Below are 15,019 nucleotides of genomic sequence, written 5' to 3' on the forward strand. Positions count from 1 at the left end.
GCCCCATTTTGTATCATTTCCTCTGGATCTGTGTGTATCTCGATGAGCAGGATGGCCTGTCCTGCTTGCTGGGGAAAGGACAATAGATTTTTCCAGAGATGCCTTTTGTTGTCCCTGCAGTGAGGGCAGCCAAAGGGTTGACAAGGAGACAGAAGCACATAACCTTTTGGCATGGCTATTTGGCCTATAAATCTAATATTTCACCAACACAGACCAGAGTGTATTGGGTGCTTTGCCCAGGGCAGGAGGTCTACAGAAGGCCCACGTGACATGAACCTCTCTGAAACCTCTAACAAACACTAGACTTTGTCCTTTAGAGACTCCTGATAAGTGCAGCGAAGCGGGAACCAAGAGCAGAGAGATGCCAGCAGTGGCTGGATAGGCAATGACACCTTTGCTGTTGGACTGAATGACAGGCATCGACTTCAAATTGCCTGATTGACTGGGAGATCTCCTGTCAGCATAAACTTTCTTCCTAACACTGGTGGTCTTCCTGAAAGCATCATGCCAAGCAAAAAGGGCAGAGACATCCTGCACCAGCGTCAGCATCCCCTCCATTTGCCTGCCAGGGAGCATCCAACAAACCAAAGCCGGGAGCTCAGGCCATCCCCAAGATCTTGCCTGTGCTTCAGCAGGTTTCAGGTCAGACCCAGAAGCACAAGGACTGTTCTAGCAAATTCTTTGTGTGGAGTACCCTGAGAGGGAATAGGGAAGAGGTAAATTCTCTGGCTTTCAACTCTCTTCTTGGCACTGAGAAAGGTGGGTTTTAGCTCATTGGGCTCTCCTGGTGATTGGTTCCCATCTCCTCCAGGAGAAGGGTAATAAAAGCAGCTGGAGGGAAAGCCTCTAGTGTTTCTCCTGTGGCTCAACAAAGGCTCTGTTTCCCAGGTCATCATTCTACCATCATCTCTGTCAGCATCTGCAGCCCCAGGAGGGAAAGACAAATCTGTCCTTCTGCTACTGGACCATTTGCTGGCTATTGAAACATTAATTCATCTTCACACCATTGAGAGTGGGGGAAGAAGGCAGGTTACCTCAACCCACAGCTATTGTGCAATGCAGCTTGAGTGATGGCAGGGTTTTCCTTGAGGAGGAGAAGAACCAGTGGGAATTTAGGAGAAGGAGGTATAGGAGTGAGGTCCATGCTTGCTGCTGAGGGGCTGTTTTAGGGAGACACAACCAGGGCTGTGCCCAAGGGACCCTTCCAGGCAGTGTGAGCACTCAGCTTGTGCAGAAGTAGGGAGCTGCCTGTGTCCTAGCCCCTGCTGGGAAGAAGGATGCAGAACCCCCAGGTAAGGTGACAGGTAGGCAGTAATGTGCTCAGCATCACTCCTAGGCCTGGCAGGACAGGCTTGCCTGGAGAATGGAGAGACTACAGAAACTCCATCATCTCTACTCACACTTCAACGCTGCCGTGGCCTCATTTTCAGATGGATCCTTCAGTGGCAACTACTCCCTCGCTCTGGGCTAAACAATGGCAAGTGGCCACATGATCCGGTGTGAGAAGTAAAAGCTGCCTCTGTCACCATCAGGAGCTTTTTGCAACATTTGCTTCATCACAAGCCGGACACAATTGTGTGCACAGTGCTTGCTCTGCAAGGCCCTGAAGAGCTGCCACGGGAGGAAAAAAGCCGTCAGAGCCCAAAACTGTTTCCCTCCCTCTAGCAGGCACCGTGTGTACGACAGCAGAGGTTGCGTGGTAACGGCAGCAGGAAGGCGCCAGCTCGGCCCCCCTCGCTCCCGCACAGAACCGACAACAGCAAGGTACGTACTCGCGGCAAAAGCAGCTCTGAAACTCCCGAAACTTTCCCTCCTGCTTCCCGGGGAGGAGCACGGAACCATTTTAAAGCCGTGCTTTGTAGGGAACAGCTGGTTGGGCTTAGTTGAACTGTTGTGTGAGCCAGGGTTATGGGAAGAGGGTGTTGGTAGGAAGAAAAATCTGGGGGAGATGCTGAGATTTTGGGAGTGGAGGGAGGAACGCAAGTCGGGGTGTTGCCTAGTCCCTCTCGGCACTTCAAAACCTTTCTTTGTTCGGTCTTGTGAAAATCTGAATGAGCTTTTACCGGGGCTAAAACTACGGGGAAACAATAGGGAGGGAGACAGGGAGTAGCCGGCAGGCGGAGGAGGAAGCGAGCCAAGGGATGACGAATGCCTTCCAGCCCTGACCAAGCGCTGCCACCCTCGCCCTGCCTCGGGGCGGGTGTGCGGGACAGCCGCTGGTCACTGGGGTCGGCTGGGGGCAGCGACACGGGGAGAGCCCGGCAGGGCAGCAGGCCTGGCACAGCACAAGCCCGAGGCGCCCATCCTCCACTGCTGTCACAGCTTCGTTCCAAAGGGCTCAGAGAGAGGGGCCTTTGTGCCAGCGACGTGCAGCTCTCTGCCCGGCGTGTTGCACTAATGAGGGAACGCGTCCTGGATAGGACTGGTGACAGGGATAGGGAGCAGGCACTTCCCAGGCCCTCCAAGCTGGCCCCCATGCACAGCTGTCTGGAAACTGTAAGTCAGGGAGACCACTGAGGATATTTTTGTTGTTTCCAGTTCAAACAATTCCTAATTCTGAGCTCCCTGGGGAAGTCCTGTCTCCCCTAGCTGAGACCTTGCCCCAGTGCCTCTGCCCTGGGTGACCTGCCTGCATTCTCATCTTGCTCCAGGTCCCGGCACACAGCAGAGGTTGGTACACTACCTCATTTTATGTTTGATACTCCCACCCTTTATGCATCCCCTCATTATAGGGATTTCTCCTTCTCCTGGCTTGTTTCCCATGTATCCCAGTGCTCCTGCGCAGGGGGAAGAGCATCAGGGAGATCAGGGTGGATGGGAAAAAAAAGGGCAACAGGAGATAGGAGTAAAAGGAAAGGGAGGAAAAGAGGACAAAATTAGAGAAGCTGGTGAGATGAAAAAGAGGAAATTCAGAGTAAGAGGAGAGATAGCAGAAAAAAGGAGGGTAGAAAAAGGAACAAAAGAGAATGGGGAAGGAAGGAAGGAAGGAAGGAAGGAAGGAAGGAAGGAAGGAAGGAAGGAAGGAAGGAAGGAAGGAAGGAAGGAAGGAAGGAAGGAAGGAAGGAAGGAAGGAAGGAAGGAAGGAAGGAAGGAAGGAAGGAAGGAAGGAAGGAAGGAAGGAAGGAAGGAAGGAAGGAAGGAAGGAAGGAAGGAAGGAAGGAAGGAAGGAAGGAAGGAAGGAAGGAAGGAAGGAAGGAAGGAAGGAGAAGGGGGAAGCATGAGAGCAAAATAGAAAGTAAAAAGGGAAAAAAAACGGAGTGAGGAAAAAGGAAGGAAGGAGATATGAAGGAAACAGATAAAGGAGAGTAGAGGAGGAAAGAAAGAAGGAGAAAGAGGGAAAGAAAATCAGAAAAGAGGGGGAGAGGGAAGCAGGGAGAAGTCAGGAAAAATTAAGAAAGAGAAAGACAAATAGAAAAGAGAGGAGAAAGGACGCTAAGTGCCAGAGAGGGCAGGAAAAAAGGGAGAGGGGGAAAACGGAGGGAACAGAGGAAGAAAAAGGGAGAGAAAGAGGAAAAGGGGGAAGAAAGGGAAAAAGGGGAGGAGGGACAGATCCTGCTCCTCCCCGCCGCGATACGAGGCGGAGCCGGGGGGGAGCCGGCGGCAGCTGCGCGGTGGCGGCACGGCGGTAGGAGCTGGGGAGCGGGGCCGGGCCGGGCCGGAGGGAGCAGGGAGGGAAGAAAGCCTGGGAGGGAGAAGCGCTGCTTGCAGTGCGGGAGGCGGCGGCGCGGGGGGAACCGGGCAGGGGCGGCGGCGGTGGCGGCAGTGCCCCGGGATAGGACCGGGCCGCTGCCCGGGACCCCGAACGGGATCCCCCCTTGACTCACAAGAAGGTGCAGAACTCGGGGCTGGGGGAAGAACCCTTTGTCGATCCGGGCGGGGGTAAAACGGGAGAGTGCCCGAGCGACGCGGGGAGGGAGGGCTGTGACAGTCCGGCTGCCACTGTCCCCTCGCGTGTCGCCGCTGCTCCGATCCCCATCACCCCGCGACACGTGGGGCTGTTGCGCGATCCCACGGAGGCCGTGGGCCGGGATTCCCGGCAGCGCTCGCGTTGGGAAGGGAAGGGCAGCGGTCGAGCGCGTCCTGCGCTCACGATGCCGCTGGCGCCGCGTCCCGGTCCGGCCGCGGCTGCCGAGCGCCGCCCCGCCCCACGTGGGTGCCGCGTTTGTTGTGGGCGCGACCTGACGGCAGCGCTGGCACCGGGCGGGCCTCCGGGAAAAGCCACTTCGGGATCCCCGCGAAGTTACGGCGGCAGGAGGGGACTGCAGAGAGGGAAGACGGTGGCTGCCTGCAGCTCACATTCCTATGGGATAGCTCAGGGATTATTTCTTTCTCATGCCCCGTCCCGTAGTCTGAGTCATGCTGGGCAAACCAGCCGACTAAGGCTGCATTTTGTCACCTACTCTACAGCGCTGCCTTTAACCCCATCCCTTGCAGACTAAACCTAGGGCTCAGCTACTGGCCTTGGCATGCTTTTGTGCAAGCACGTTTATCTGGAGCTGTTCTGCACAACAGACAGAAATGCAGTGATTTCTGAAGTGATGTAAACACAGCGTTGTGCAGAAAAAAAGTTCCACTTACCAGCTTCTCTGTACTTGGATTCGCCTGACCAGAGCGATCTTTCAAACCTTGGATATCAAATTGTAGAGGGAACATCTCTCCCATCCACGCAAGTTCCACTTCTCACATACAGACACATGTCCAGCAAGATTTTTAATTTGAGCCCAGGCAGTTCTCATGCTCATTGTCCGCATTCACCCAAATTCTCTCAAAAATATCCCAATTTTAAGTACAGCTTGAGGGTCCACAATGGGTCAGGTGTGCCACGCTGGTGGAGCTGGTGTCTGTGTGGCTCAGCAGTGCAGTAGTGAGTAGCACCAGTGCCCCCATAAAGCTCTTCTGGTTAAGCTCCCTTGGAGGGGGAAGGGGAATGTCTTACTATCACACAAGCAGCCTCCAGATAACAGGCTTTTGCCATATCTCTTCAGGATTCCTTTTTCCTCTCAGAGGAAGGCCTTCCCAAGTCCCAGACAAAACCATTCCAACTCTCCTGACCTTGTACTGGTGTTTGCAGGTTTTGGAAAATTATAATCTGTCCCCTTTGCACAGTATGACTTATGGCTGAGAGCTGGGAGGATTGAAGAACATCATTGCTTCTCAGTCAATTTAAAAAAAAGGTGATTTTATTTTGTTTTAATTTTCAGGTCTTATCTCAACTGTCAAAATGGAGCTTGACATCCAGTGTGAAGAGATGAGCCCATCTAGATGGGCTGAACTTCTGACCACAATGAAATCCTGCAAAACCATCAGGTAAGTAAAGTGTTGTGTATTCTCTCTTTTGAGTAAGAACTGTTGCATTTCTTTCCTGTGCTTTTCATCTTCAGAACTGTTTGACCTGGGACTTAAAAAATTGCACAACAACAGGAATTTTTATCCAGAAAGTTAATTTAAAGGATGGATAAACCCCCATCCTCTTGCAAAGCATTTTTAACTACAGATAAATATCCTTTGCTATGAAGTAATGTTGCCCTGTTTCTTGGTGTGCCATAGGGCTCAGCTAGGTAATGTGATTTAAATATTTGACCTCCATTTTGGTTATTCTGCCTTTGTCTCTCAAGAGGGGGAAGACATCTCTCTGTGCTTATTGGGTTGAACACTCTTTGGGTTGCAGGCTTGATGCTGTCAAGTGATTTTGGCTTCAGTAGTCAGGTACAAGCCGTGCGCCATCAGCTTTTAATTCTTCACTTGACCTTCAGAAGTACCAGCCTTATTTGTTGAGCAAACAATGGGAGGGAACCATCTCCTGGGGTTTAAGGTGTAGGACAGTGCCCAGAAGAGTTGCTACTGCAATCTTTCCCCTCTGCTGTTTGGGAACTCATACTTCATGGGATGGCATCATCCTGCTGGGGCTGGAGAGGATGGGCCACTTCATGCCAGCAGTGCCTCAGAAGGATTGGATCTGGTGAGGGCAACTTCCTTTTGTTTTGTAAAGGAGCCTTTTGCAGGCAAAGCTTCATGGGCCTGGCCTTGACTTCCCAAGGCCTGCCTTGGGTGGCAGAAAGCAGTGGGATGGTTGTCTCCTGGCCAGAGGCTGGGCCGCTCCAGAGGCAATGGATAAGGGTGACTGCTGCAGGGGTTGTTTCATCAGTGTTGAACATGATCCTATTGGAATCCATGTCTTCTTGCAAGGGGAGGGAAGGAGAACCCTCATAGAGCCTCAGTTTCATACTCTTGTCTAAGGAGAAATGACCAGGCAACTTTTGGCACTCCTGGCTGTGGCTGTGCCTGGGGCTGTACGGTTCTCAATGACACCTTCTTTTTGCTCTGTGTCTTTTCTGCCTCCTTCTATAGCTCCCTGGCTGTCCTGTGCTCCTGATCCTTTCCTTGGCTTTCCTTTCAATTAAATTCATCCTCATCCATTCAGTAGCACCTAGAAGAATGCTGATATCCCATGGGGGAAGTTGCTGCCAAACTGTAAACTCAGGGTTTGTGTGCTGAGATTCCTGCTGGAGGGAGATGGTGCAAACCAGCATGACTCACCTGCAAGACACCAACCTGCTGATGAGTGTCTCTGGGCTGGCTGCAGTTCTCAGTGCAGAACCAGTCTGACACCTGTAAGCTGGCAGATGGTTTGTCACTGTCACTGTTTAAGCGGAGGCGCTTCCTCCAGCTGTACGGGAATGATTTGTGCCCACTTCTGTGCAGCACAGAGGAGGAGCAAGGCTTGGGAAGCTGCCCTCCAGCCCATCCTGTGGTGCAGCCCAGAGCACACCTTGGTTTGGGCCATGCAACACCCAGCAGGTCCTGCACATACTTATGGAGGCATCCCAGGAACAGCAGGAACATTGCCCACTCTGCTTTCATGAGCAGTGCTCCAGCCCGGGAGAGCAGAGCAACTCTGAGGACTGAAGTGCTCCTTCTGTCCTTGTCTTTCAGGTTGGATGACTGCAATCTCTCCAGCAGTAACTGTGAGGATCTCTCTTCCATCATCAACACAAATCCATCCCTCACAGAGCTGAAGCTGAACAACAATGAGCTGGGAGATGAAGGTGTTGAATACCTGTGTAAAGGGTTGCTGACGCCAAGCTGTAGCCTACAGAAGTTATGGTAAAGCTCCACTGATTGTCTTGCTCTATCCTGCTGTCACAAATGAGTGTTTTGAGGTCTCTTAAAGAATCAAAGGCAGGTTTAATATAAAAGTGAAAGCACAACAATTTGTCGACAAAGTTCACTCTACTACATACTAGATGGTTAAAGCACGTAGAGAAAAAGCAAACAAAAATCTAAAGTCAATAACCAATGTCAACTGAAGAATTATCTATATGGAGGCTGGGAGAAGGGGGAATGGTGAGGACAGGAAAGGTTGAATAAAGAAGACAGTCCTTTTGAATTTCAAGGTTCAGAATCTTTGCTAAACTGAGTTCTGGACTGAACCAATACTTTAGACCTAAAAGTTTTAACAGCACTTAAACTTAACAGCACTTCATTAATAGCTTGGGTTAAACAATTTAACATAGCTTCATATAGAATTTACTATAATGCAACAGTAACTCACAGGCCTAACTTACATATCTAAAGTACTTAATAATCTAGGACACCAACAGTCACAGTCCATTTGCTACAGTATATTCCCACTCACAAGCACACAAATCTAAAGGAGTATGTGCAAGGTGTAAAATCTGTATTTTCCACATACAACCTGTGGAAAATTCCCCTCAAATTCAATGAAGGACACTCATCAGATGCATTTGAGGTTGAGCTTTGGGGAGTGGGGGTGCCAGCCCAGGATCTGGCATCGTTCAGTGATCCTCAGAATGCAGCAAACTGGAGAGTTCCCTGGCTCTAGGAGGCATTTATGGAGGCACCCCACCACATTATAGCATTAGTGGGCTTCTCTCAGCATCCCTAGTGCAGGAGGTGTAGTCAGAGCCAGTGGCTGCTGCCTCTGCTCTTCAGAAGCCCTCAAAGAGGGCTTCTGCCTTCTCTGTTCAGCATCTCTTCTGCAGGGTGCAGGAATCCTCCAGCTCCTGAGAGGAATCTGGGATCCTCAGAACACTAACTTGTAAGAATAATATGACTTTTGGTTCAGATATTGAAGTCCCTGTGCCGCCTGCAATGAGGACTCAGGCAAATAGAAAGAACGTTGACTGGGAAGCTGATGAAACTGCAGCTCTCTGATGGACCTTCAAGAAGTAATTGTGGTACTCTGTACTGGAAGACTTAAGTAATTTTTCAGAGAGTTTGCCCCAGGCTTCAGATTTCTCCTCATGCTCAAGTAACAGCCTGGGTTTTTCAGTTCTGTAGAAAAACATTGTCCATTTTTGGGGTTCTGGTAAGGTACCTTAAATAAAAGAGAAACCAAATAAAAAGGAAATAAAAGGAAGAGGAATATAAAGAGGAATGAATAAGAGGAATAAGAGGAAATAAAAGAGCAAGCAAACCCAAGTCAAAACTCCCTGCACAACACCTCTCTATTGCTCTAAAGTCGTATCCAATAATTCTAGAAACACCCTATAGCAATATCAGCACAGTTCCTATGCTACTTCTCCAAGCCTGAGTGCTGAAGGATCAACTTCATAGATCCTTCTTGTACTATACCATTAAACTAAGTTATATCCATGGTTGGATGAGATTTTAACTCTACTGACTCTGGATCACATTTCTAGAGGGGGCGAGAAATCATAAGATGCCTTTGCTTTATCTCTGGGGTCAGTCTCCTGATATTTAAACCACTTCTAGAAACCAGTTGTGGGGCTACCTATACGGTGAAACCTTATTCTGCTGGAGATGCTGTATGAGTTACACTGAAGGAAGCAGGGGAGCTGTTATTTGTGGCACAGATGTAGTTGATAAAATATTATGGCACACCTGTAAAATAATGGTACTAACCTGGACAAACCACTTCCTAGAGGGTTATGCACCATCAGAACTGTGGTGTCCTTTCCGAGCTCCAACCTCAGCAAATAAAGCTCTCTGAGAAGAACCTCTGTAATTCTAGGAGTGCATTTCCCTCTCTCCTGCAGGCTGCAAAACTGCAACCTGACGAGTGCCAGCTGTGAGACCCTGCGCTCCGTCCTCAGTGCCCAGCCATCCCTGACAGAGCTGCATGTAGGGGATAACAGGCTGGGAACTGCTGGAGTGAAGGTGCTGTGCCAAGGGATGATGAACCCCAGCTGTAAGCTGCAGAAGCTGCAGTAAGTAGTCACTGGGCTTTTTCAGTCATCACACAGGCCATGCTTGCTTTTCCCTTGACACAAGCTGGAGTTTTGTTGCCAGGTGTGGTTTTGTTCTTCTTTTACCTGAAATTGTCATATTTATTCATGCAGATGGATCTTGTGGGTTTGGAAGTCCAGTGTCTGTTCCCATAGGCTTTGTTTAGCCCTCCTGGCAGCGGTGGCTGTAAATGCAAGACCTCTCAGACGCCCAGGAAACATCAGATTCTGCTGCCCTTGGTCTTTATTTCATGACTGGGCAGGACCTGGGCATATTTGCAGCCCCCAGCTCCCCCTGGGCAGGCCCAGAGTTGAGGCTCTTGATGGTGTTGCAGTGCAGAGCTCAGCCCTGTGCTCCAAGCTGCCTGTACACTGATTCAGTGGAGGCCTAGTGTAAAAATTGGTCTTGCTAGGGTCCCCTGGGATCTAGTTTAAGAATTAATGCTTCCTGAAATGAGCAGAGAGATGCTGTTAAAAGTTTACAGTTATGTCTGGTTTTATGCATTGCCTTATCTCAACTCACATTGGCATGTTTTCTGCCCTGGCTAACACACACCAGGCTCAGCTGATTGTTGTTGGTAGCAGGATGTGTAAGGAGGGTTGTCTTTTTGCCTGGACTTCTTTTCTTCTTGCAGACTGGAGTACTGTGAACTCACAGCTGATATTGTGGAAGCTCTCAATGCTGCTCTGCAAAGCAAGCCCAGCCTGAAGGAGCTCAGCCTGAGCAACAACACGCTGGGAGATACAGCTGTAAAGCAGCTGTGCCGGGGCCTGGTGGAGGCAAGCTGCAACCTGGAGCTACTACAGTAAGGAAGAGCTGGTCATCTCTAATGGCAGCTAGTGCTGCTGCTAGTCACACCATCCATAGGACAGGAAAAATTCTTGTCAGGAATGCTTGAAATGTAGGCCAGATTTTTGGCTGGCTCAGATTTATGTAACTGGAAACTGCACACAAAGGTCTGGGGTTTTTGGCACCCCAGGTTAAACCACCACTTACTAAGGAAGACTGCCCACCTGTGTCTCAGAGGAGAGGAACAATCACCCTCAGTTGCTCTAGTTCTTAAACTGGAATTACCAGCCTGTTGAGTATACTTATTCAGAGCCCTTTTTTGCTACAAAACAAAGGTGCTGGGTTTGGCCTCATTTCTGTGGTAAAGCCCGTGAAGGGCTTTCTGGGAAAAGCACAATTCATTTTATCTTGCCCCTGAGGTTCAGCAGGGGTTGGCTCAGCAGGGACTCATTGTATGATGCTGCCAAAAGCTCCTCTGAAAACGGATAACTGATAAAAAGGGAAGTTTGGCAAGAATGATCCTTGCATTAGTGCATATGAATGGCTGGGTCAAAGTGCCCTGCAGCCTCATGAAATGCAGGAGCAGTGAGCAGAACCTCACCCAGAGTCCCATCTTGGACATCAGTATCTTCTCTGAACCTTGCAGGATGTAGCAGTGCCTGGCTGAGCTGCACTGGTTTGCAGCAAGGACCCTTCTCAGTCTGAACTGGGTATTGGGGTGTATCTAACACAGGTGGGTCTGGAGCAGCAACTCCAACTGTGCTTTTTCCTGCAGCCTGGAGAACTGTGGCATAACCAGTGACAGCTGTATGGAGATTAGTGCTGTTCTCAGGAACAAGTCATCTCTGATGGATCTTTCTGTGGGAGACAACAAGATCGGGGACTCCGGTCTGGCTCTGCTGTGCCAGGGACTGATGCATCCTAGCTGCAAAATCCAAAAGCTGTGGTAAGGGTGGGCAGAGGTTTCTTATATTCCTTGTGCAGCTTCTGAGCTGTTTAGGTTGTGCTGCTGGTTTGCTCCAAAGTGGAAATTTCTCATTTACCCTTTATGGTCAAAAAGGTGTCTCAGCTGCAAATCAGTTAATTCCCAAAAACTGGGTGGAGAACACCATGAACAAGTAGGACCACTGAAATTGCTTGGATCAAATTCTGGTGAGAGGCCAAATAGAAGTTTATGATGGCATTGTCTTGGCTTCCAGTTGAGTTAGCTGTCTACTAGAATTGCATATTTCTGCTTCTTTTTTTGTGTGTTACAAGCAGAGCTTTTGGTGCAGCAAGTCGAAAGTAAGGAAAGGAGGAAGCTGTGTGGTATGATGAATGAAAGGATACAAGAAAACGAGACAATGTAACCAGACATTCAGACTACTAAGACAGGACTCTGTTTTCTAATCTAAGTCATTCTTGGGAGAAAATAATATTTTGTTCTTCCCTGCAGGTTATGGGATTGTGATCTCACAAGTGCTAGCTGTAAAGATCTCTCCAGACTCATCAGTACAAAGGAGACCCTCACAGAGATCAGTCTGATAGACAATAACCTGAGAGACTCAGGGATGGAAATGCTCTGTCAGGCACTCAAGGATCCCAAATCTAAACTTCAGGAGCTATGGTGAGCTGCTGTCAAGTTTCACATATCTACTGCTTTCTTTGGAGTAAGAAAGATGTAAGGTGAAGTAATGCCCACCCAGATAGATCCTCAGTTGTGGCGGTTCCACAAGCAACTTCCGCTGGTTGTTACTGAAAGGATTTATAGAGTTAAAAAGGGCTTTTCTAGACTTAAAGACTTTAAAAGGATTTGCATTTCTAAACTCATAGACACTTTGAAGATGTGCACCATCACAGTTATCCTGTTACAACCGAAAGGAGACCAAGCATCGCTTGCAGAGCTTCTAATTAATTGTTTTATCACGCAACAAATGACAGTTAAGAGACTTTTGAAGTCTGAAAGGCCTAATGAAATAGCAAAATGAGTGCTGTGATCAGATATCTCAGGTTCTCCACTGGAGCTAAACTCTCTCACTAATGAGACAAAAGAAAGCTCTAGTGACATTAAACATGTCTCATCATCCTGTCCTGTTGACTGTCTTACCTTTTAGGCTGGGATGGTGTGGGAGAGGAAATTTGTTCATTCACTTAGAACTTGAATTTTCCTACATTGCAGATTCAGCTCCTGCCCCCTGCTGGGTTCTTGCCCTGGTGGCCTGGAAGTCAATGGGGTGCCTCAGGAGTACACAGTGGAGCCACCAGTGACTGTTAGAGCAGCACAGGTCATCGTTTTTTGGTCCTGTGCTTCTTGGGCAGGTGCACGCTCTAGGACAGACATGCCACATAAAGAGTGGGAGAGGTACTGCCCAGAAAGGACTGAGCAGACAGGCATTGAGAGGAGTACAGTGATTGCAGGAAAGCCCTGGTTCCTCTGTTCCCACTGTCTGGGCTCCTGTTGAATAAGTGTAAAGAAGTGAATGGTGCCTCATAGTCTCTAGGTGTCCCACCTAGATCTCATCTCACTTTTGCCTTGCAGGGTTAGGGAGTGTGGGCTCACCACTGCTTGCTGCAAGGCTGTCAGCTCTGCTCTCAGCACCAACAAGCACCTGAAAGTACTGCACATAGGTGAGAACAAGCTGGGAGATGCAGGTGTGGAGCTCCTGTGTGAAGGGCTGATGCACCCCAGCTGCAACATCCAGTCCCTCTGGTAAGGTGCACTCTCAGAAGTTGTCTTCTCTCTTGCTGTCTGAATTCAACCTTTGTCTTGTACTTCCATGGTCCTTATGTCCTTATGGTCCACAAGTGCTGGTCCAGCCTCACCAGAAGGAGCAGGCAGCCAGCTGGAGCATCACCTCCAGCCCTGGGGTGGAATTTGCCTTCCCCATGAGCCTGTTCCCTTCCCAGCTGAGCCCAGCTCTGGGCTGTCTGACGCTTAGTGCTTGTTCTCTCCATGCTGTTGGACAGAAGCCGGAGCTGTGCTCTGATGCCTGAATTCACAGTGAGTGAGTGAAGCAGATGGGTCATGGGAGACATCAGTAAGACTTGCAAGTCTGTCCCAGAAAGTGTCTTTTGACCACTTATAGCTACTTGGTCATCAACTGAGAGCCCTCTGTTGCCCTCTTCAGAGAGGTGGTTGCAAGTCTCAAGTATAGTGATAAGAGAAGATGATGCATGGTGGTCAATTTGGGAATAACTTCAATGGGTTCCTCCTGTGCCCATAGCCACACGCTGTTATGCTTTAGGGAGGCCTTTGAGGTGTTCAGCAGTCACCATGAGGGCAGCTGTCTCTGTGGCAAGACCACAGGCCAGCCCTGCTGATGTCTCAGAGATGCCATCTTTGCCAGGATCTCTGGTCCATGCTGGGGATGTCCATACCTGCTGCCCAGGTGTGGGCAGGGTTTCCTGGAGCCAGGGCTCACTGTGCTGGCCTCTCCCTCCTCTCCCTGCAGGCTGGGGAACTGTGACCTGACAGCAGGCTGCTGTGCCACCCTCGCCACTGTCATGGCCACCAAGCAGTGCCTCACTGAGCTGGACCTGAGCTACAACCCTCTGGAAGATGAAGGCATCAGGAAGATCTGTGAAGCCTTGAAGAAGCCCAGCTGCAACGTGCAGCAGTTAATGTGAGCGATGGTGGTAGCCCTGGCAGGGGTGGGAGGCTGCTGCTGGTCAGGGGACTAAGGGGGTCCTGGGCTGTAAAGCCAATTTCTGGCTGCTCTTAGAGCTAGATGGGGCCCTTCCTGGCATATTACCTTCCCATACTGGCCAGTTGTGCATCTGACTCTTCCCTTAACAGGAGGATGCTCACTAAATCTCGCTTGCCTTTTTGTTTTGGTGTAGTTTGTATGACATTTTGTGGAGTTCTGAAGTGGATGATGAACTGAGAGCCTTGGAAGAGTCCAAGCCTGAAGTGAAGATCATTTCATGAGTGGTGACTGCCTGCAGAACAACGTCAAAGCAATGTCCTCTTCTTAATCTGAACTTTCCATACGTAAAACTAATTAACTTAATAGGGAATTCTCTTGTTCCAAAACCATTTGTGGATTCCCCGAGTGGGTGTCTGGGGAGCTGATCGGCCTTCTCTGCATCTCTGGATGTACTAACTCTGAGACTCATGAAAGCTGCAGCATCACTATCCTTGAAATAAACAATTACTCTCTTGGAGAAGTGGGTCTCTAGCCCTTAGGAGCTCTTTAATCCTGTAATCCCTTCTAACGAATTAGCTGGGCTTTAAAGAAGCTCCTTCCCAAGGCAAGAGAACTACCCACTGGATTTTTACTGGGTGGTGCTTTTGATAGGTCTCTGGGGAAGGCTTTCAAAAAAACCTAAATGTTTTTAATCTAAAATTGAGCTCTCCCCTGTCTTTCCCTAAAAGAGTTCTTGGAAAAGCAGTGGTGGCCAAGGCACAAGAGAAAAAAAGAAATGAGCAGCTGTTGAGCTGTGCAATATCAAAATTCATGTCCTTTGAAAGGTGATTTTCCTACAAACAAAAGATGCTGTGTGCATTTCTGCTAGTATGGGAAATAATTAAATGATTGATATGTTTGATCTGGCAAAGAGTAGTTCTACAGGAACTTTATACTTAATTTTTCTACTTATAAAAATAAATATATCTGTATATTTCTCCTTTAAGACCAATGTTGTTATTTGTGAACTGCAACACTACCAACACCTTGGTTTACTTGTTTGTTTTTGGTAAGTCCCTAGCTGAAACATGCCAGGAGAAGATCTTAGTCAAGGCTTTAGGCAAAGAACAAGCCTAGAAGACAATTTCAGTTTTCAGGGGACACTGGGGTTTCATGCCCAGAGTTGTAACAAACCCTTGTTCCAACAGACAACGCAACTGCTGCACACCTAAACCACAAAAGAATGAATATGGATTTAAAAATACAGAAGGCAAGCCTGGCATTGTCCTTGGCTGGCCTTGCAGAATGAATGGCAAAAAAATCCCATTCCCCAGTGTCTCTTCCTGGAGTGGTCACTTGGTGTTTCCTTCACTGGCAAATTCTGTGTGGCACCTCAGGGGTAAAGGTGTTCTCTA

General features: G+C 49.1%; 1 protein-coding gene across 3 annotated transcripts; it reads left to right on the forward strand.

Moving 5' to 3' along the window:
• The first annotated feature begins 1,628 nt into the window (after positions 1–1,628).
• Positions 1,629–14,610, forward strand: RNH1 (ribonuclease/angiogenin inhibitor 1). 3 transcript variants are annotated; one of them, XM_036384779.2, is made up of 10 exons: positions 1,629–1,764; positions 5,202–5,307; positions 6,934–7,104; positions 9,021–9,191; positions 9,845–10,015; positions 10,775–10,945; positions 11,435–11,605; positions 12,518–12,688; positions 13,431–13,601; positions 13,819–14,610. In XM_036384779.2, exons 2-10 carry the CDS (start codon positions 5,222–5,224, stop codon positions 13,904–13,906), a joined length of 1,371 nt encoding a protein of 456 aa, XP_036240672.1. In that variant the 5' UTR covers positions 1,629–1,764; positions 5,202–5,221; the 3' UTR covers positions 13,907–14,610. The 3 variants fall into 3 exon arrangements, with proteins under 3 accessions (XP_036240672.1, XP_036240673.1, XP_036240674.1); XM_036384780.2 differs by lacking the exon at positions 1,629–1,764 and adding an exon at positions 2,539–2,670; XM_036384781.1 differs by lacking the exon at positions 1,629–1,764 and adding an exon at positions 3,605–3,625.
• The last annotated feature ends 409 nt before the right edge of the window (positions 14,611–15,019 follow it).

Source organism: Molothrus ater, chromosome 6, assembly GCF_012460135.2.
Source record: "Molothrus ater isolate BHLD 08-10-18 breed brown headed cowbird chromosome 6, BPBGC_Mater_1.1, whole genome shotgun sequence".
Classification (NCBI taxonomy): Eukaryota; Metazoa; Chordata; class Aves; order Passeriformes; family Icteridae; genus Molothrus; species Molothrus ater.

Excerpts from the sequence above, each read along its gene's own strand:
- RNH1 (XM_036384779.2), top strand. The coding sequence starts at position 5,222 with ATGGAGCTTGACATCCAGTGTGAAGAGATGAGCCCATCTAGATGGGCT. Across the intron at positions 9,192-9,844 it reads TGTAAGCTGCAGAAGCTGCA|ACTGGAGTACTGTGAACTCA; the intron begins GTAAGTAGTCAC and ends TTCTTCTTGCAG. Across the intron at positions 10,016-10,774 it reads TGCAACCTGGAGCTACTACA|CCTGGAGAACTGTGGCATAA; the intron begins GTAAGGAAGAGC and ends TTTTTCCTGCAG.